The sequence below is a fragment of the Engraulis encrasicolus genome, chromosome 8 (assembly GCF_034702125.1).
Source record: "Engraulis encrasicolus isolate BLACKSEA-1 chromosome 8, IST_EnEncr_1.0, whole genome shotgun sequence".
In the NCBI taxonomy this organism is placed as follows: Eukaryota; Metazoa; Chordata; class Actinopteri; order Clupeiformes; family Engraulidae; genus Engraulis; species Engraulis encrasicolus.
In genome coordinates this window covers 3436328-3458827 of record NC_085864.1, presented here as the reverse complement: position 1 = coordinate 3458827, position 22500 = coordinate 3436328, and the positions used below count along the sequence as shown (strand labels likewise).

At 43.9% G+C, this 22500-nt stretch overlaps 1 protein-coding gene across 1 annotated transcript in view; it reads left to right on the top strand.

Moving 5' to 3' along the window:
* Positions 1 to 8898: 8898 nt before the first annotated feature.
* LOC134453459 (glutamate receptor ionotropic, kainate 1-like) overlaps positions 8899 to 22500 on the top strand; it is a 36795-nt gene continuing 23193 nt past the window's right edge. The window contains exons 1-5 of the mRNA XM_063204268.1: positions 8899 to 8973; positions 11963 to 12220; positions 15065 to 15246; positions 16836 to 16889; positions 22435 to 22500. The exon at positions 22435 to 22500 is cut by the window's right edge and continues 108 nt beyond it. Coding sequence (XP_063060338.1) covers positions 8901 to 8973; positions 11963 to 12220; positions 15065 to 15246; positions 16836 to 16889; positions 22435 to 22500 — 633 coding nt within the window. The 5' untranslated portion in view covers positions 8899 to 8900. The remainder of the gene's footprint in view (positions 8974 to 11962; positions 12221 to 15064; positions 15247 to 16835; positions 16890 to 22434) is intronic.

The following is a 22500-nucleotide window of genomic DNA, read 5'->3' as shown; positions in this document are numbered from 1 at the left end:
TTGCGGTACCATTTGGGGCTGCCTCCTTGCACAGGTAAGGCATAAATGCAATTTTGTTGTCTGCAGTGTGCACTTGTGTGCTGTGTAGTGCTGTGTCACATTGGCAATGGAAGTTTCCTTCATTTGACAATATGGTAGTGGGGAGAGAGATACACTTCCCAGTGTTCCCACTGACTTTGACTAGTCCAGGCACATTGTGCAACACTTGTAAAATCAATTTCCAAAGCTCATGGAGCAACTCAATATTTGATTTGAACATGTCTCTGTTCGAAGTTCATAACTCCCACAGACATTTGCACAGACATTTTTTGTGCGGAGGCCAAGGGTGGGAGGGTGGTTGAGGGTGCTTGGGGTGGAGGGCATGAGGAGCTTCCAGCTCTCTTAGGCTATATTATATTGGGGTATTTACACATTTTCAATGGTCAAGCATTTCTACATGATCATGTCAACATGGACCACAGTATGTTGCGAAAATAGTAGGGCAAAGGGGCAGGTGCTTTAGCACCACATCATCTCTATCTGTGCACGCCTATGCTCCCCATGATCGTTTTGTGCTCAGCAAGGTAGTCAGGCTGATGAAAGAAGCTCTCTCAGAATGATTCAAGACTCCCCACTTCTCAGGGAGATTCACAATCACTCTTTCGGATCTCATTTCACCAGAATGACTGCAAAACATTATTACCGTCTCGTAATGAAAGCCCAGATAACTAAGAGAGACTTTAGGAGGATTTTAGCACATTATGTCTCGAGTGTGAGATCAATAAAGAGAGGGTGGGAGAAGTTGTTGGCAATTTGCTGTGGAGGTGAGAACTGTTGCTGCCACCAACACCACCACCACCAGTGTCATAACCTTCTGCAGGTGGTAACGAACAGGAAATGGGCTTCAGCTAAGGAGCTGTCCTTGAATGAACAATGGGAAGGAAATTAACTCCCGAATCAACAGTTTCTACCCCAGTGCTCTTCCCTTCATCCTTTTGCACTCTAAGGACAAGCCATTACACTCTCTTTCTGAAGCAAACCATGCTGTATTTCTCCCGCTTTCTGTATTATAATTACATTTCCTTTAGCTGACGCTTTTAGTAACTTACAGTTATTTTTTAAGTACAGCGTATTAGTTAAATTCCCTGGAGCTGTGTGGGGTTAAGGGCTTTGCTCAAGGGCACTTCAGCTGGAGTCAGATCTAAAGCCCATCTCCTTAACCAAGGTCACAGCTGCCTCTTTCTGTCTCTGTGTCTGTGTCTGTCTCTCTTCTGTGTGTGTGTGTGTGTGTGTGTGTGTGTGTGTGTGTGTGTGTCTGTCTGTCTGTCTGTGTGTCTGTCTCTCTGTCTCTCTCTCTCTCTCTCTCTCTCTCTCTCTCTCTCTCTCTCTCTCTCTCTCTCTCTCTCTCTCTCTCTCTCTCTCTCTCTCCCCCCGTCCCCCATTGTCTTGTGTCTAGACAATGTTATCTCTACCTGTCTTTTTCTCCTCACCCCCCTCTGGAGATCTCTATTATTCTCCTGAATGTAGTGTGGGAATATCGCAGGAGAGAGGGAGCCATGGTGCAGTAGGCTTGCTCATCGTAATTAGGAATGGCATTTGAAAGCTACCCTTTTCCCATCTTGTCATGTCTCTCCAAGGCCCTCTTTTTCTTTTTCTGTCATTCTTTCACTTTTTTTCTGTCTAAGTCTCTCGTTACTCTCTTGTCTGATATTCTCTCTCTCTCTCTCTCTCTCTCTCTCTCTCTCTCTCTCTCTCTCTCTCTCTCTCTCTCTCTCTCTCTCTCTCTCTCTCTCTCTCTCTGTTCCATTCTCTCTCCACTTTGTATTGCCATCTCTACATCTCCCTTTTGTATCCCTCTCAGTCTGTCTTTCTGTCTCTCTGTCTTTCACTTGCTCGTTCCACACACCCCCCCCCCCTCCACACACACACACACACTCTCTGCAGAAGACTTTGCTGCTGAGTGCCACTCAGTGCTATGCAAACCAAACTGATGGAAAGTCATTCACTACCCAGCAGCAAACCCCCTTCATCCCCCTTTCAAAACACCCCAAGCAGAACCAGTTAACCCTCCAGTAAACTCCAACCCCTCACCCATTCATCTGCAACCCCCACTTTTAAAAATCAATCACAATTTCACAAGCGGCACTTGCAAAAGATTGTTTTCATAAAGGGGGTATACCATCAGAAGGCTTTCTGTACGTTCATGGGCCATTGTCTCTGTGACTGTGGTGTCACACATGCGGATAGCCGGCAGAGACGTGCACTGATCTGATTTGTGGCTTTAATTCGTTTTTCTGTCTCCTTGGGTTATACTATATATTACGCCTATATCACACACATATCACTGCAAACGAGATCACATCTTGCCCCTTACACTATGCTGCTCGCAGGTCGGCTGACAGCTTTGGCTGGGCCCGGGAAAAAGTCAACTGAAAGACCTCACCTCTCCATGCATATATCATGTATGATCAGGACCCAATTCTGCCCCCCGCCCCGTCCCTGGGCACAGGACAACTGACCCCTTTGTCTCCTCCTGTCGGCTTCCCTGTCTGTCTGTCACAGCATTTTTCAGCTGTCATACTGTTACAGCAGGTGGAACAGAGGCAGGGGCAGATTATGAGTCCATGGGCCCCTGGACCAGACAGCAAGAAAGGGCCCCCTACATGAATGTTGCTAGTTTCTGAAAAAGATGCATAGAGACGTTACAGACCACTACGCTGTTGAGGAGTTGGGAATTTGTCCCCAAAGAAAATGTGAAAACAAAATACAGTTGTTAAAAGTGCAATATTTACTGTAACACAGTATGAGAATGGAAATATAGAGGCTTGGGCTTCAGGGCCTCCTTGGCTCTTGGGCCCCTGGGGCAGGGCCCGGTAGGCCCATGCAGTAATCCATCCTTGAACAGAGGCAGCAGCTGGGGCACTTCTAGCCCAGATTGGAGTAATGGAGGCCAATGACACCAAGGGGCTGCCATTTCACTATCGATTCAGCTGTCACAGGTGTTCCATTTCACATGGAGAAAAGTCATATTAAGGTGCACTGTGTGTGTGTGTGTGTGTGTGTGCGTGCGTGCGTGCGCGTGTGTGTGTGTGTGTGTGTGTGTGTGTCTGTGTGTGTGTGTGTGTGTCTGTGTGTGTGTGTGTGTGTGTGTGTGTGTGTGTGTGTGTGTGTGTCTGTCTGTCTGTCTGTCTGTCTGTGTGTGTGTGTGTGTGTCTGTGTGTGTGTGTGTACATCCCTTCTCTCTCTCTTCCTCTCTGTGCATGTGGTTTTGTGTGCGTACATGCATGCGTGTGTGTTTAGGTGTGTGCATCCCTTTTCACATGTTCATCGACGTAAGTTTTAATGTGTTTGTAGGCCTATGTATACGTCACCCATCACTCTAAGGGAACTCAAATTATAATTTGTTGACACAACAACTGATGCTTCCTCTTGTGACCATGGTGCCACTGTGAGTGTCTTCTGAAGCTTGTAGATTAGTCTGAATCGTGCATCATAGTAGATGGCAAGAAGATGACAGTGTTAGATTGTTGTAATAACACTGGACACGTTTTATCACTAATATACAGATATATCAGGTTAAATGGCTTTCGCAATAGGATTTTGGAGATTTAATATGGCAGTATTAGGTCAACTCCAGTGGTATATGAGTCTTTGTTTGTGCTAATAAATGGTATTGGCTTTGTCAGTTTGGGTTTGGGACACAATAGCAAGAAAATGCCTTTTGAGTTGAATTGAGCACACAGACGCATGCACGTGCGCATGCACACGCACGTACACATTCACGCATGCATGCATGCACGTACGCACGGACACACACACACAGTGTAGTCATGACACCTCTACTCTATGTGAGGTCCACATGATGTATCTATCATTGCTCTCTTTCTCTCGCCGTGTGTTCTATGTGTGTGTGTGTGTGTGTGTGTGTGTGTGTGTGTGTGTGTGTGTGTGTGTGTGTGTGTGTGTGTGTGTGTGTGTGTGTGTGTGCCTGCGTGCCCGCATGTGTGTGTGTGTGCATGTGTGAGCCTCTCTCTGTGTGAAATGAGGCCTATGATAATGTTTGGTGTATAATACTTTGCAATTAACTGGAAGAATTATTTTTTAATGTGCGACGACAGGTGTGTTACATCAGTTGATGGATTATGTATTGTTCACACGCTAACACGCACAAATAGTTCAACTTCATCTGAGCTCTTTTGGAAACGTATAGTTTAGTAGAATAAAGAAGCAAAAATTATCATTCATCATCTTAACTGAATGCACTGCATTATTCCACTGGAGAGAGATAGATAATGATCATTAATAAATCTGACTTTGTTCCCTGTGTGTGTGTGTGTGTGTGTGTGTGTGTGTGTGTGTGTGTGTGTGTGTGTGTGTGTGTGTGTGTGTGTGTGTGTGTGTGTGTGTGTGTGTGTGTGTGAGAGAGTGTATGTGAGAGAGAGAGAGAGAGAGAGAGAGAGAGAGAGAGAGAGAGAGAGAGAGAGAGAGAGAGAGAGAGAGAGAGAGAGAGAGAGAGAGAGAATGCAAGGTTGAGAGCGAGAGATAGAGAGTTTGGTGTGTTTGCATGGTTTTGTGTGTGCATCCCTGTGTGTGTGCGCCTATAGACAAAGAGGGAATAATCGCCCTGTCTCTGTGCGGTTTCTTATGGCAGACTTAATCAGGCTAAATATCTGGGCATAGCCTAGCGTCCCTGCCTGCCACGCCGGCCCGGGTTAGTCTGGCCTTCAAATCAGGAGCTTTATCTTCATGCCGCTGTAATTGCATACTGTAGTCTTCCCAAACACAGAGGAGCGGAGTGTGCACTGCTAATGCAGAGTATTAGGGACAAAAGACACAAGATTTTTTAGAATGTGTTTTTGTGGCTTTTTGCCTTTATTTGATAGGATAGTGATGAGACAGCAGGAAGTAAGTGGGAATGAGAGATGGGTCAGGAAATGACCCAGGCTGGACTCAAACCCGGCTGGCCTGCATATGGTACGGTGTCTTAGCACACTATGGTACGGTGTCTTAGCACACTGCGCCACAGCACTCCCAACAAAAGACTTCTTATGAACTTTTGAGTTAATCTATATCAACTCTTTTTTTTCTTTTTTTTAAAAAAAAACTCTTTTTACTGTAAGAGGTTTTAGGGGCTTTCATACCTTTACTTGACAGGACACTGTAAGATGGTGACAGGAAGTGAGTGGGAGAGGATTGGGGATGACCTCGGTCCATAATTGAACCTGGATGTCTTGGATATTTGGAGAGTCTTGCTGAGAAACAATGGTGCTGGCACCGATGTTAATAGCCTGGAATGGCGTGTGTCGTTGACAGGGTGTACTGTTTGTACAGGTGCCTTGTTTGAAAGAAAATGTTCTTGCCTGTTTTTCAACCGCTGTAGGATTGCTGTTTTGGTTGGTGCTAGACTATACTGTATGTCTCTCCCTGTTTTTTGGTTCTGTCTGTCTGTGTCTAAGTCTGTGTCTCTACCTCTGCCTGTATCTCGGCTATGTACTGTATATGTGTCTGTGCCTTTGGCCATGTGCGTGAACGTATGTGTCTGTCTATCGCTGTCTGTAATAGTGTGTGTGTCTGTGAGTGTGTGTGTGTGTGTTTGTGACTGTGTGTGTGCGTGCGTGCGTGCGTGCGTGTCTGTGTGTCTGTGTGGATGTTTAAGGCGGGTGATGATGGTCTGCGTGCATGTGATGTAGTGGGATACGGCCTGTGTCTGCTGTGTCTAGAGGATAGAGCTTGGGAGGAATTTTGCTTTTTAATCTGATTGATAATTGGAGCATTGTGAAATTAGACATCTGTGTATGGGCGTCACTGGCAGCACTGTCATCTGTAGCCTCTTACCAAATGCCTGACAGTAATCACTCACATAATAAATAGTAGCAGTGTGTGTGTGTGTGTGTGTGTGTGTGTGTGTGTGTGTGTGTGTGTGTGTGTGTGTCTGTGTGTGTGTGTGTGTGTGTGTGTGTGTGTGTGTGTGTGTGTGTGTGTGTGTGTGTGTGTGTGTGCGTGCGTGCCTGTGTGTGTGTGTGTGTGTGTGTGTGTGTGTGTGTGTGTGTGTGTGTGTGTGTGTTAGAGGATGACATTTTTCAGGAATTCCCGTGGGTCCCGCGTGTCCTGCGGGATTCCCGCGGGATGGGAGTCAAAATTTTAAAGATGAACAGGAGCGGGCAGGAGCGGGAATAAAGATGAATGGGAGCGGGCAGGAGCGGGAATAAAAATGAATGAGAGCGGGAATGCTTGCTTATTTTTTCATTAAAAAAGCCTATGAAACGGGAGTGGGATTGATTTTGAGTGGGAGTGGGCAGGATTGGGAGACATTCTTTTCAGGACGGGACGGGATGGGATCTGTTTCTTTTACTCCACTCCGGGACGGGACGGGATGGGATTTTTTTTCTGGGACTGGGATGGGACGGGAGTGAAAATCCACTCCCGTGTCATGCTCTAGTGTGTGTGTGTGTGTGTGTGTGCGCGTGTGAGCAATGCATATGCGTGTGTACGTGTGTGTGTTAATATGGACATACATGTGTTTGTGCCTGCAGAAAGATGCTGCGATACAGAAGCAGCAAATCAATGTCATCATGACACACATACACCACTTTTATTAGTCTTAACTTTTTCTCATGCTGTATTTGTGTGGCCAATATCTGGCATTTGCTATGACCGTCAGAGATAATATTATTTTGTTTCTTCAGTAATTTTTGGCAGGGGGGTGTTCAGCTTTATTTGGACTGGACAGTGTGGGAGGAGACAGGAAACCAGTGGAAGAGAGAGTTGGGGAGGATCGGGAAATGACCTTGGGCCAGAATCGAACCTGGGTCTTTGGCGTAAAAGTACAGTTTCTTAGCTGTTTAAGCCACAGCTGAGGTCCAGAGATAATATCCCCTTAATGCACATCGTACCTCCAGTGGCATGCTGTAATACTGTAGTCATTGAAATGTTAACTACCATAGTACTGCAATATGACATAACACAGAGCCTTTAGTAATGCACTACGACTTGGTCATTGCCATTGTGGTAACAGCAATTTTATAACGCTGTGTCTTAACGGGATGTAATCTGTAAGGCAAGCCCCTGTCCCCGCGACTCTAATGCTGCATCTGTGTTAATACACTCACTCTCTGCAAAGACGCTCGTGTGATGTCTGATACGTATGCAAGATGCGTTATCTTTTCTTGCGCTTACCTGTACATCTGCAGGAAGTCATCTGGCCATTTGATTATTGTTGTGTACGTGGCTGGGCTCTGAGATTCAGATTACTGGGTGGGCATGCGGAATGGACCAGTGGGCAGGCGTGATTTTTCTTTTGCCATAATGTGTTTTTATTTTCTTACACACACTGTACATATACGTAAATCATGCATGTGTGCTTGTGTGCATGTGTGCGTGCGTGCATGTGTGTGTATGTGCGTGCGTGCGTGCGTGTGTGCATGCGTGCGCGGGTGTGTGGTTGTGTGATGTGCGATCTGTTTTCTTTTCTTGCACGTACAGTTCATACATCTGAAGGAAGTCATCTAGTCATTTGATCATCTGTTACCCTGCCTGCCCTGCATACACTGGTCTGTGTGTTCCAGATTACAGGGCAGGGCTTGTTGGGTGTACACAGGAGATGTGCTGGCTGGCCGGCCGCCACTCTGCATGTAGCCAACGCTCATCCTCTTCATCATCATGATGACAACTGTTGTTCACTGTAGGCTGGATTATGCCCTAGATTAAAGGTCAAGACAGACAGTAGGAGAGCGAGAGAGAGAGAGAGAGAGAGAGAGAGAGAGAGAGAGAGAGAGAGAGAGAGAGAGAGAGAGAGAGAGAGAGAGAGAGAGAGAGAGAGAGAGAAATCCACCATGCATCTGCTCGTTTGTGTGTTGCAAGTATCATCGCACCCAATCAGGTCTGTCTCTGTATGTGCTGCCAAGCTGCCTGGCTCTGATGTTTACATGGCTATCTCTAACCTCCTGTGCCCATACTGTATCACAGCTGAACCAGGACTGTTTCACAATCATTCTGTTTTGATTTGGTTCATCTTTTTTGTTATTATTTACTCATATTTTAAATGTGCTTCTCTTACAACATGCATATGTCTTACTGAATGACAATAGTTTTAGTCATATGCTGCACTGTTGTATGCTGTACATGTATTTTTTGCTCAATAAGTGTTGATACAATGTATCATTTCTATTTGTAGAATAAGGTTATCTTCTACACACCGCGCTCTTCCGTCTTGTTGGTGCGTCTCTGAAGTAATCTAGTAGGAAATGGATCACACTCAATTTTTCTTCTTTCTTGTTGTTTTCTTTTTATTATTGTAGAATAAGCAAACTTGCTATCCACCTTATCAAACATGATTGCAATGGCAGCGCCATTGCTATGATACCATTTCTGATTGTGCCACAGGGTCATTCTCCTGGGTCTTTGGTGAGACTGCTATTGACATTCAGCCGAGGGAGATAGACTGACTAGACGGCACATGCTAAGAGATATATGGCAGATTACTTAAAGACAGTCAAACAAACATGAAGTCATGGACTAAGATGTGTGTCTGTATGTTTACATACAACATACATGTATTGTCTTGTCTTGTTATGCCCTGTTTTGTCAAGTCTTGTCTAATGTGTGTGAGAATAAGCCACACCAAAGACAATTTTCTGTTTCGTGTGTTACATGTGTTCATGTGTTATGTTTATAAAAGATTTACTGATGAGAAATAGTGTGAAATATTTACCAATGAACATGATAATGATGAACAAAGTGATAAATTAAAAACACAAAAATGTATATTGAAAAGTAAATACTGTATTGTGAAGTGCTAAAATATGTATGTTTTTCTTTCACCAACAGGGGGCATCTTTGAGACCCTTGAGAACGAGCCTATAAGTGTTGAAGAGCTGGCCTTCAAATTTGCTGTGACCAACATCAACAGAAACCGAACACTGATGCCAAACACCACTCTGACCTACGACATCCAGAGAATAAACCTGTTTGACAGCTTTGAGGCATCCAGAAGAGGTAAACTGCAGTATTCACCATCCATCCTCTGTTTCAATCAATGACTAAATGATAACACTTTGTGCATTCAATCTTTTTCTAATAAACACCCCCTGGACTTCATCACAAGCATGCTCCCTTACCTTGAAGTCATCATAAGCTTGCCAACAACCCCCTTAATACTAAAAATAAAATGGACTAATGCCCCCCAATAGCAACTAAGCACTGCTCCCTCTCAGTTGTATCCTTCTCAACGCCCACCCTAGGGCTCCTAACGCTCCCACCGTTGAAAAGCACTCATTTAAACTTCCTTATTCTTGTATCTACAAGTATCATGTAAAATGCAATACTATGTTCTTACACTTCTCACAATTTACCCTAACCCTAATCCCAACCTTAACCCTATGACACAGTGCAACTGCAGAATGTTACATGCTGTTATATACGTTGTTGTAGTCACAGATAAAGGAAATGACCGAAAGAGGAAAGTAACTACAAATCCAATGTATAGGGGCCTGTGGTACGGTGCTTAGATCACCTGCTGCAATGTATTTATTTTACCAGCCTCTGGCTTAATCAATGCCACAGTTGCTAAAAAGAAAAATCAATTGTATTGAGTGCTGATGATAGAGCAGCACACCAGCACATTGCTTGTAATGCCAGTAGATGTAGGAACCATTTTTAACTGTAGGAATTTTTTAGAAGGAAATTTATTTTTTCTTGTACACATTGGTAATTCAAGGTCTACTGTTAGCTCCAGACTGGCCAGTGCGATAATACTCTGAAATAGAGTGGTTGTGCATTGGCAAGTTAAATGTGACATAATGTTTTCCCAAAGTACCTAGAAATCATTTACGTTCATGTCCTGTGTTGTGAAAAAGAGAAACACAACAGTGCTCCTTGGGGACCAAGGTTCACATAAAGCTTGGGCCATTTCCCATTTCTACCCCATCTCTGTCTGTCCCATTCATTTCCATGTCCAACTCTTCACTAGCTTGGTGACTCAATTGCAGTGCTGTAGCAAAATAAATAAATAAATAAATAAAAAATAAACAAACAGATGCATTCAAACAGACAGACAGACACTCTCCAAATCCATTCCTACCATCCATAGCCATTGAATTGGAGACATGGCCACTGAATTGAGCCACAGTAAGGCTGTGAATGCGGTCTGAGAATGTGGTAGGAGTGATAATTGAATACTTCTCTCCACCACCCTCCTCTCTCTTTTGTTAATGAAGTGGCCTGTCTTGTACACATTGCTGTAATGAAGAGGCCACTGAACGCCTTGGTCATTTATCTCTTGTTTATCTCGTAGTTATCGCCTCATTGTCCAACGCTAAGTGTGTGTGTGTGTGTGTGTGGGTGTGGGTGGGGGTCCGCTCAAGGGACACAGCTGATGGATTTGGCGTCCCCAAAGTCCCTAATGCTCTCTGTGTTGCGATTGCTGTCCACTCTTCTCTTTTTTCTCTGTCTCTTTCTGTATCTGTCTCTCTCTCTCTCTAATTGTCTATCTCGCTCTGTCATCACTCATTCTTTTCTCTCTCTCTCTTTCTCTCTCTCTCTCTCTCTCTCTCTCTCTCTCTCTCTCTCTCTCTCTCTCTCTCTCTCTCTCTCTCTCATGTTCATGCTTTTCTATTCCCTCTCTGTCTTTCCCCCACCACACACATGCACATGCTCACACAGACATACACACACTCACATGTGCGGTGTTGGGGCCCACTCTCAGCTCCTCATAAGCTCTAACCTCACTTCTCTTCTCTCCCCAGCCTGTGATCAGCTGTCCCTGTGCACAGTGGCCGTGTTCAGGCCCTCCCACACACATACCAGGGATGGAAATAAGCACCCGTCCACCTGCCAATGACGGGTGAATTTGGCCTTTGGCGGGTGAAACATGTCAACTCGCCTTGACGGGTGACATTTTTTCTACAGGCGCCCGGGTTAATGCTGAATTATACGCACCATCCAACATCAAAGGTTTCAGCAAATTGGTAATGAAAAGAGTTATTGGCATCACAATAACTGAATTTATGACCTCTGAAACAAATATTCGATCTTACTTGGCATTACAATGTTTGGAACGGTTCAATATGAACTGGTAAAAATTGTGAGTGACTTTATAATCTACCTGCCACAGTGACTGGTGGGGAAAATGTTTAAGTTCCACACCTGATACATACATCTACCACCACCACCATCGCCACCAACTATAACTTCAGGTTTCCACTTCCTGTGGCAGCTTTGGAAATTCAATGTCAGTCAGACAGCCGTGATTCAATTCTACAGATCTACAATTGAAAGCATCCTGACATTCACAAGACAAGGTTGGAAAGGGTTGTGTGCAGAGCATCTAAAAATCACAGGTGCCACCTGCCCGCCCTCTCCTCCATTTTCTTGTCACGGGGTATCAGAAAGGCAAAGAAAATCATAACCGATCCCTCACACCCAGCACATCACCTTATTAACCTCCTCCCATCAGGTAAAAGATACAGAGGCTTTACAACATCCACATCCAGATTTAGGAACAGCACATACCCACTGACTATCAGACATCTGAACCTGCTATAATATCCACTCCCTATGCACTTTACCTCAGAGTAATCCTCAGAGTAGGCCTAATTAACTGCTGTCCAGTGACTGCTGGGACCCTTTCTGTCTATTGTTATGTCCACCCATATTTATATTGACTGTATGTACTTTGCTGTTGTGTGCTTGTAAATTGTATGTAGTATTTGATGTTGGGGATATGCCAGGAAAATGTCCTATCGACTATGTCGACATGGCAATAAACTTCTTGAACTTCTTCCCCTACTCTCCTTCTCTCCCCAGCCGGTGACCAGGTGTCCTTGGCAGTGCTCACAAACACACACACACACACACAACCACCATCCACCACCTCCTCACCTCATGTGTTAACACACACGTACCATCACAACCTTCTCTCTTCCACACACATACACCTCCACCAACCACACCTCTAACCAGTTCACTTCCTCTCTTCTCTCCCCAGCGTGTGACCAGCTCTCTCTTGGAGTGGCGGCCGTGTTTGGACCCTCTCACAGTTCCTCAGTCAGTGCCGTGCAGTCCATCTGCAACGCGCTGGAGGTGCCGCACATCCAGACGCGCTGGAAGCACCCGTCCGTGGACAACAAGGACAGCTTCTACATCAACCTCTTCCCCGACTACGCCTCCATCAGCCGAGCCGTGCTGGAGATCGTGCAGTTCTACAAGTGGAAGCAGGTCACGGTTGTGTACGAGGATGCCACCGGTAGTTATTTACACACACACACATGCACGTATGCATGGAATGTGTGCACACACTCAAACACACACACACACACACACACACACACACACACACACATACACACACACACACACACACACACACACACACACACACACACACACACACACACACACAAACACACACACACACACACACACACACACACACACACACACACACACACACACACACACACACACACACACACACACACACACACACACACACACACACACACACACACACACACACCTATCACACATCTACTGTGCTGCAAAAAGTAGTTGCTTGCTTATGCAAACCACATTCAAGTTACGCGTTTGTTCTATTTCAGTTAATTTTGCTTGAAAATCATACTGACGAGTGAGCAACAGGATTTGTGTTGTTCACATAATTGAAACTGTAGTAATTCTGCATGTTAATTAACGCCATTTGACAAAAAGAATCAATAGCAATTTACAGTAGCTCTCAATATCTTCCAGTCTGATGTGCAGGTGCAGCGTCGGATGTGCAAGTGGTCTGTGCGAAATTACACATTTTATTTCGGCAAAACGATCTAAGAAAGCAATCAGAGCAGATGGATTTGAGGGAGATATTCAGGAGAAAATTAGATGCTATACTACACCTTCACACCTACACATCAACAATATGCCATACCAAAAAAATGTAAATTGCATTGAACCACACGACCAATCCTTTGACATCTGTATATGAAAGGTGCTGTAGCACACTGTGTATCATAGTGTACTGAATACTGTACACTAACACTTCTGCGTTTGTTATGTCGGCAAAGCTCCAGTGAATACACTGCGATACCGCTGCTCTCACGCTTCCACTTGCTGCCATGTTTTTTATCGGCTTTGATAAAAAGTGCACATTTATCACTCCCTGTGCTATGTCCCATCGCACATCGATCTTGCAAATGTGTTTGTGTTGCTTCAGATGCACTGTTTATCGACAAACAGGAGCTGTCTGCAGGTGGTGCGGTGTCATTTGTCATATTGCCATCGGGGCTCCCTGGGATCTCTTGTGGGGGCTTTTCCCCGGGATAGTCAGCTCTCAGAGCTTACATTATATTAAACGTGACTGACACTTTCCCCCCTGGGACTGTGTCAGTTAAGTGTAACTGACACTCTCCCTCAGGGATCTCGCCGCTTATATTCATGGGTGCAGAACACGTTTTTGGAGAGCAAGCCCACCCCCACTAAACTACGTATTCTTAGTGATTCGAAGAACATGATCACTGTGATATCACTACATATGATATCAGAAATACGCTGCAGGATTTTTAATTCAACGTTCTGGGTGCCACATGACACTCTGGAAGCATTCTGAAGAGAATCTTTTCTCCTCAAAGGGATATGTCAACAAGCTGACGGCTTAGAGACCCGTTCTACTGTGTGGGTGTCTCAAATGGGGGGTTGGACATGCATGGACATCCTGAATAGCACACAATGTCAAGACAATTTGGTTTGTCAGAGCCTGTGTCTGTAAAAACCTGTATGATGCTAAATAGCTAAATAAATGAGAGAGTGAGGCTCTCAGTAGTGCAATTAGATCCAACGGCATTAATTAGGCACGCTATTCATTATTTGATTTGAGGGGCTGCGTGGTGATGTGATCTTTGTTTTTTTCTCTCTCTCTAATTGTTTGCTCTCACAATATTAGCTTTCCAAGACTTGCCAATTGGAAAATAATTGGTGTTCTGCATGCATGCACGTGCACAAATCACACACACACACACACACACACACACACACACACACACACACACACACACACACACACACACACACACACACACACACACACACACACACACACACACACATGCACACGCACACACACACACACACACACACACACACACACACCAAAACATGTTATCTCTTGACAAAGCGCCAAGAATGTCAAAAGGGGTCATTGGGACACCGGAATATTCTATTCATGCGTTCGCGATTCTAATCCCAAGAAAATAGTTGACAACAATTTGTCATCGTTAAGTGGCTGCTTGCCTCGGCTTCGCAGCAAGGAGGTCAGAGCCGCTGCGTCAAAGGTCTCGTAAAGTCTCACATTTAATGAGGCTCGCGTATTTCGCTCGTGCAAATTTATCTCCGCGTTTTGACAGCTTTAACAGTGATGCATGTGCACCATTATTTGTTTTTATTAACTTTCCTCATAAACACACTCATATCAGCGTTATTATTTAATTCAAATATTGAAAAGTTATGAACAACAACAACAACACAGATAATAGATGTGGCCGCACTGTGAATCGATGCCAGCAAAAGAAAGTGAGAATTTGTGAGCATGTTCTGTGTGTTCCGTGTGTTCCATGTGTTCCGTGACAATGTTCTTAGAATGATCTTAGAGTATTCTCCTCACATACCCTATTGGTCTCTCTCCACCTCAAACATAGGCCTATTTCCCGCAAGTGATGAATACACTTGTCGGTAAAGCGGCAAAGCTTTAGTGTGTTTCAATTGGACTACACTGCCAGGCTTGTAATCTGGCACGCAAACGTGATTTCACATTTAATCTCAGATCTTCTCAGTTCTTGCTTAAGGGTCGGAGAAAGAAGATCAGCTCTTTGTCTTCTAAAGACTTCTCCATCATTCTCAATTACTTCACTTCCTCTATCTCTTTCTCTCTTTGTCTGTTTTCCTTCATCTCTCACTACTGCTCTCTCTCTCTCTCTCTCTCTCTCTCTCTCTCTCTCTCTCTCTCTCTCTCTCTCTGTCTGTTTTTCTTCATCTATCGCCACTGCTCTCTCTCTCTCTCTTTCTCTCTCTCTCTCTCCCTCTTGTCTTTATCTCTCTGAAGGGTTAATACGCTTGCAAGAGCTGATCAAAGCTCCATCCAGATACAGCATAAAGATCAAGATCCGTCAGCTACCGCAGAGCACTAAGGACGCGCGGCCACTGCTGAAGGAGATGAAGAAAGGGAAGGAGTTCTACGTCATCTTCGACTGCTCCTACCAGTCATCTGCATACGTACTCAAACAGGTGATGCCCGTGTGCACACACACATGCACGCATGCACGCATGCACACATGCAATCACACACGCATGTACGCACGCACAAACACACGAAAACACGCACACGCGTGCACACGCGTGCACACGCGTGCACACGCGTGCACACACACACACACACACACACACACACACACACACACACACACACACACACACACACACACACACACACACACACACACACACACACACACACACACACACACACACACACACACACAACCTATGAGTGTCCATCACATGGAAGACAGAGACAAACCAAATAAAACTAAATTGCTATGAAAATTACATTACATTTCATTGCATTAAATTTCATTACATCGTAGAAACAGTCAAGTAGACTGGTTCAAACAAGGACTTATTTTTATTATTTTATATTCCCAGGCAAGTATGAAATGACCCTTACACAGTAAAATTTAACATCAGAAAAAAATCACAAAGGTTGAAACTCCATAAGCACCTACTGTCTTTAGAAAACCCTTTTTGGATTGAAAGTCATTAAGAGGCAATTATTGAAAATGGGAAATTTGTCTATCCTGCTTTTTTTGCCACCAAATACACCTGCGGTAATATTTGTCATTGCTCCACCGGATCCTTGAGAATATACACACCAACCCTCCACCCCCTTCAATGGTAACGCTAATACAATTTATTTTAGTGCATTTCAAAATAGTCTGCGCCTCAGGTTTGGTTTGCATGCGCAGTACAGTAGAGGGCACGTGGCGTAATAGATTTCATTTCATGTCCTGCGGAAATCCAATGGGCCCCGTGCGGGGGATGAAAAGGCGCTCCGCTTGTGCCTGTGCTTTGATCTGGCAGCAGATTACAGCTCACAAACAGAGAAAGCAGCAGGGTCTTTAAGAGGCTAATGACACGCTGCTGGAGTATGCCGAGCCCAAGCCAAGCTTCTCCACAAGCGCTCTGGCACACTCTCTCATTCTCAAATACCTAGACAAACACCTAAACCTGAAGAACACTACAGTACAGTTGGAGGCACTGATGCACAACCACCACCACCCCCTGCATACTGTGTGACTTCCATAATACTTCCAATGTGTTGATGCGTGGGGCGGATTAATGTTTTGGAGTATACTGAGCCCAAGCCAAGCTTCTCCACAAGTGTTCTGGCTCACTCTCATTCTCTTCTACAGTACAGCTCGAGTTGTTTGTACAGCACACCGAGCAGGAAATACCCAAAAAGACAATCACCTAGACTAGACCTAAAGAACACTACAGTAGGAGACCCACCCACAAACACACACACATACACTCTATTGTATTATGTGAAAGTTTTGAATGGATTGAATGGTATATACTTTGACTGTGCATACCCCAACATCCTAATAAGCCTAAACTCTTACCTGTAACAGACTGCTTTACTATGTTAAATATAGTTTTTACCACTCTGCACTGGGGACAACAAATATAGATTTCCTTCATGCAGACAAACATAACTGTCAGATGAGCACAATACTGTATATTGACTGTGTGGAAAGTGAGGAGGGCGTATTGAAATGACTTGTCATTGCCGTGTTGTCTCTGTGTTTGTTTGACAGCTGCTGTCCATGGGGATGATGACAGAGTACTACCACTTCTTCTTCACGTCTTTGGTAGGTTGAAAAGATTTATCAGCAGGTGGGTTGTCCTCTGGGACCGCTGTTTACCATCCCGTGCTCTGAAAGGTGGAAGCCCTTCTAGCGTTGGTAGTGATGGTGAAATAAGCCCATGGTGTACCTGCCACATACAGTATAATTATTCCAATATGCTGGGTCTCATATGGAAATGCAAACACGTAGGCTACATGGACATTGTTGCCCAGATACTGTCTGTTTGTTGCCAGGGGTAACTGCTACATTCTATTGACCAATGTTGTATACATGTAGCACAGTGGTGTCATGTTCAAGGGTAAGAGAAATTTGTATGCATGTATGCATAGACGTGTGTGTGTATTTTCATATTCATAAATGACTACAGTACATGTGTGTGTGTGTGTGTGTGTGTGTGTGTGTGTGTGTGTGTGTGTGTGTGTGTGTGTGTGTGTGTGTGTGTGTGTGTGTGTGTGTGTGTGTGTGTGTGTGTGTGTGTGTGTGTCTGTGTGTGTGTGTGTGTGTGTGTGTGAAAGAACATGTATGAAAAATAGATATACACATACAAACCCCAACTCCGATGAAGTTGGGACGTTTGGTAAACAGTGAATAAAATCAAAATGCTATCATTTTCAAAACATTCAATCTATTCATTAGATGGAGAATAGTGAAAATACAACATATTAAGTGTTAAAACCGAGAAAAAATATTGTTTTGGGGGACATATGTACTCATTTCTAATTTGATAAATCCAACACGTCTCAAAAGAGTTGGGACGGGGACAATAAATGGCAGCAAATGTCGAGGAAGACTAAAAACAAAACAAAAGACAACACTTAACAGTTAAATACATTAACCGATGAGATGATTTTATATAAAAAACAGTGTTAATTCCTATTTTGGACATGATTTCACCAGCTTAAATGGTGGGTGTATTCCTTGTCATGTTTTGCAATGTTTTCCTTTCTGTAGTGCTTACAGTGTGACAGGTCTTGACCAAAAACCCACCATTTTATCACCTGCTGGTCCTTATGATGGAGCCAAACTGTTAAAACATAGTAGAGAATGCAATTTGACCTTACTATGTGGCAGTAATCGAAGATCTCCCTTCAAAATATAATGCATGAGTGGCTTTTCATGCTGTTTAAAACCCATTTATACCATTCAGCACTGTATTTAACTCTACAGATGAGTGAGAACATCTTAACCAATGCACTACTGCACCCGCATGCCATCATGGAGGCTGACTTTTGAAGCTAGCACTAACACAAGTTGGATGGTCAATTTTCACTGTAGCACAGGATGTGCAATGCTCTATTATTGTCAAAAAGAATGGACTTCTACAACTTCTGCTGACTTCTGTAAGCAAAGGACAGCTTCCCATGTCTTCTGGGTCTATTTCAAGTGAGCTCAGGTGCTTAGGAGAATGTTACACCCCTGTATCATTTGCACGCATTAAGCATTCTTAATATGGTCAATTTTCAATAGCTCTAATTCCTGGAGTGCTAGAGTGAGACTACAGCCAATATATATTTCATGATGTCATGAGCCTATACAATGATATGTCTTATAAAAAATAACAAAACTATGTCTTATATACACTCAATCGTGGTAAATCAAAGGGAATTCAAAAATGTATGTAATAACTATGGTAATTATTCCCTTTGCATCTTTAATTCTGAGTGACTCAGCCTCTCTGTGATGATCTTATACCTGGACACCTATATTGTCCGTCAGTACAATTCATTTTGAAACGTTCTTCTTTGTTGTTTTATCTTATTTGGATGTTTACTAAATTTCACTGATCCCTGTCCCAACTCTTTTGAGACGTGTTGGATTTATCAAATTAGAAATGAGTACATATGTCCCCCAAAACAATATTTTTTCTTGGTTTTAACACTTAATATGTTGTCTTATCACTATTCTCCATCTAATGAATAGATTGAATGTTTTGAAAATGATAGCATTTTGATTTTATTCACTGTTTACCAAACGTCCCAACTTCATCGGAGTTGGGGTTTGTACAATGCAGTAGATACAATTAATGTTTTATGGTCTCGTAGAAAAACCCTTTGTCTGCATACGTAGAAGCTGAAATCAGAGAGCGTGTTTGCTTGGAAACTCGCCTTTGTATCAGAGATAGAGATTTGGTCCTCTCACCTCATCTCCAGCTGGATGGTAGTCTCCAAAATTACCCCTTAATTATCTGAATTTAAACTTGCCTCAATCAAATTTTAGTAGAGCATCAGCTATGTTTTTGTCCTTGAATCTTCCGCTGTGAACAGCACCATTGTACAGCATTGCTCTTCTTTTTTCTCTTACCAGATATAGCTCATTAAACAGAATACAATGTATTGGAGATCTCAGTTCATAAAACCTCTTGTTTTATTGCTTTGACTTTCTATAAGATACATGTACATAATGATATACATAAGAAGAATGCATGCTGTTTTACAGTTATTGTGTTTCTTCACACTTACTATGACCTGATATCCTGCGGCCTATAAGCCTGATTTGTGGTGGACTTGTGCAGTTCTACACTTACATTTGCAATGCTAAGATGGCTTCTTGTTGAAATTCATGGCAACATTTGTATGGAACAGTGACCACCTCTCAGACTCAGTGGATATAATCTTGGTCATATATCAACACCAGAGGACCACCAACTAGCAATATTCTTAATTTAGGAACACAGTGGAAAGCATTATATGCTCCTTGGGTATTGCTGAGTGTGGGACTGTCGTAAAAGTATAAGTGCATGTTAACGTGAACTAGGCACAGAAGTTTAGCGCTGTTACAGCAGATACAGCCGTAAAAATTGGAACTTTCATGCCAGTACTTCCAAGTATGTGGGCAGCCATGGCCTAGTGGTTTAGGAGATGGGCTTTAGTTCAGAGGGTTGCAGGTTCAAATCCCGCCCTTCAGCTCCCTTTCTCACTCCATGTCTGAAGTGCTCTTGAACGAGGTACCTAACCCCACATTGTTCCATGGACTAATACCCTGCAATTACTTAAAATAACTGTAAATCGCCTTTGATGAAAGCGTCAGCTAAGTGCAATGTAATGTTATTAGACCTATGATTTTTGGCCCAGGCCCGAGCCCGAACCCGAACCCGAGCCAATTTCGGGTCGGGTCGGGCCTGAAATGTCACTCATTACGTTCGGGTAGGGTCGGGTTCGGCTTCTCTATCGTTGACAGTTTTTTTTTTTTTTTTTTTTTTTTTTAAATAAATAAATAGGCTATGTAGGCTGTGCGTTAATAATATTCCACGTCAGTTGATAATCCAGCAGTGCAGTGCCTGCTGCTAGAATGCACGCGCTTTCCCTCGCCTCTCCCTCCCATCACAGTGCGCTGAGGCATTTCGGCCGTGTTTTGGCCACGAGAGACGCGTGGTCTGCAGAAAACAGAGGTCGCCTCATCAACCCGACACATACTGTAGCCTAATAAACTCTTGCAATGGCAATTCAAGAACTCCTTCATTCCTGTTCTGCTGCTCGCGTCGTTGTTCTTCTTTGTCTCGCTGTCTCTCTCTGTGAAAGTGCCGCGCTAGATTTTTAAGGTCGTAGGCTACTGCTGTGGCTTATGGCCCAATGATCAGCCGGTCAAAATGACGGACGCCCTTAAAATTTTCCGCCAACTCTTAAAAAAAGCGTCAATGATGGATTATCGCTTAATGTAACCTCTGTGCACTGCAGTGCAGCATACACAGAAATATAAAAGATGGCCTGCATGTTTATACAGTCTATTTAACTTAGATTTCGTAACAAAATACTTTAATGGCTTTAATTTAAGGGCTTTGATTTGTTATCATAGATCACCCCTCCTTATAAATAAAATTTGAAATTTCGGGCTTCCCTCGGGCTCGGGCCTACACATCCAATAATTAGTCGGCCTCGGGCCGGGCCCGGCCCAATTCCCATGGGCCCATGTCGGTTCGGGCTTGGATTTTTTTACCCGTTCTTACCTCTGACTGTTATGTAATGTAAAAGTATGCCTGTCTATGTAATTGTCTCATCGGTCGTCTCTGACCTATACTGTGTCTCTCTGTCACCTGCCTTTCTGTTTCTTACCTATTGTCCCATTATGTCTGTCTGACCTATCTATCTATTCTGACCTATCCATCCATCTTTGTCCCCGTGTGAACTGGGCTATTGTCTCTGTCTGACCCATCTCCTTTTTTTCTCTTTCCTGTCCTCCTCTATCTCTGTGTCACCTGCCATCCTTAATCTCCGTCTAATCTGTTCCCCTGTGTCCTAATGTACCTGTTCTACCTGTCCTGATGTAACCCCATCCCAATCCTGGCACTCTTTCTCTCCCCTCTTCCCCTCTCTCTTTCTCTCTCCTCCATCTGTCTATCTCCTTCTCACCTCACGTATGTTATGTGCTAAATGTAATGCCCCCTGTCATCTCTGTCCCCTTGTAGGACATCTTCATCTCACCTGCAATATGCAGCAATAAACCAGACTTTGCTAAGTGTAATGTCAGCCTGATCTCCAAAAATTCCGTGCTCCTGGACACGGATGTTAAGGACACGAAATCCGTGTCCAGGAGCACGGATTTTGCCATAATTCCATGCTCCTGTACATGGAATTGTTTTCCGTGATGGGCACACGGAAGTGCTTTCTATATTCCCACAGCACTGTGTTAACTCTATCATTAGAACATACATTCCCAATGCTAATAATAATTAATAATAAACAAAATAATGCTATAGCAATTTAAGTTGTGCCCTGACCAAAACATTCCCTAACCTTAACCTGTCATTGAAGACATATTTTTGAGAAATACCTTTTCCAGTTGGTTGATAGGCTATCAAATTCATATAATGAATGAAAGAACTAGCTGTGCCCAGACCAAAACAATCCCTAACCCTAACCTGTCAGCAAGCAATGTTTTTTTGAGAAAAAAATATTTGAAATTAGAAAAGTCCTGAGAAAACACAAGACTGTGGAAACAGAACTGTGGGAGTATAGAGAGAGCACTTCTGTGTGTCCGTCACGGAAAATAATTCTGTGTCCAGGAGCATGGAATTTTGGCAAAATCCGTGCTCCTGGACATAGATTTCGTGTCCTTAACATCCATGTCCAGGAGCACTGAATTTTTGGAGATCATGTTGGTAATGATCTCTGCTAAAACATCTCTGCTAAAGGGAATGAAATACAGGCCCGTCACTTGTGCGAAATGTAATGTAATGTACTAAGCTACGTTCACACCCGTCGCTGCTAGTTACTCGCTCAGCGAGTTAAGTCAATTGAATGTCTATGTGTCGCAGCAAGACAAGGAGGCGAGTAGGCGAGGAGAGTACAAGCGATGCGATGTAGGCGGATCCCGAGTTGAATTTTTTAAAACTTTGAAGCGAGGCGAGTAAGAGAGTAAGCGAGTAACCAATTGGAGTTCGGTACTTCTCGCTTTTGCATTGGCAGTTAAAGACGCGGGAACGTTTAGCAAAACGTTCCATGAGCAAGTGGCGAGTAGGCGAGTGAGCTAGTAGCGAGACAGTAGCAGTGACGTGTGTGAATGTAGCTCTACTCCCCTAATGTCGTCTGTGCTCCCCCCATCCCCCTTCCAGGACCTCTTTGCTCTGGACCTGGAGCCGTATCGCTACAGCGGGGTGAACATGACGGGGTTCCGGCTG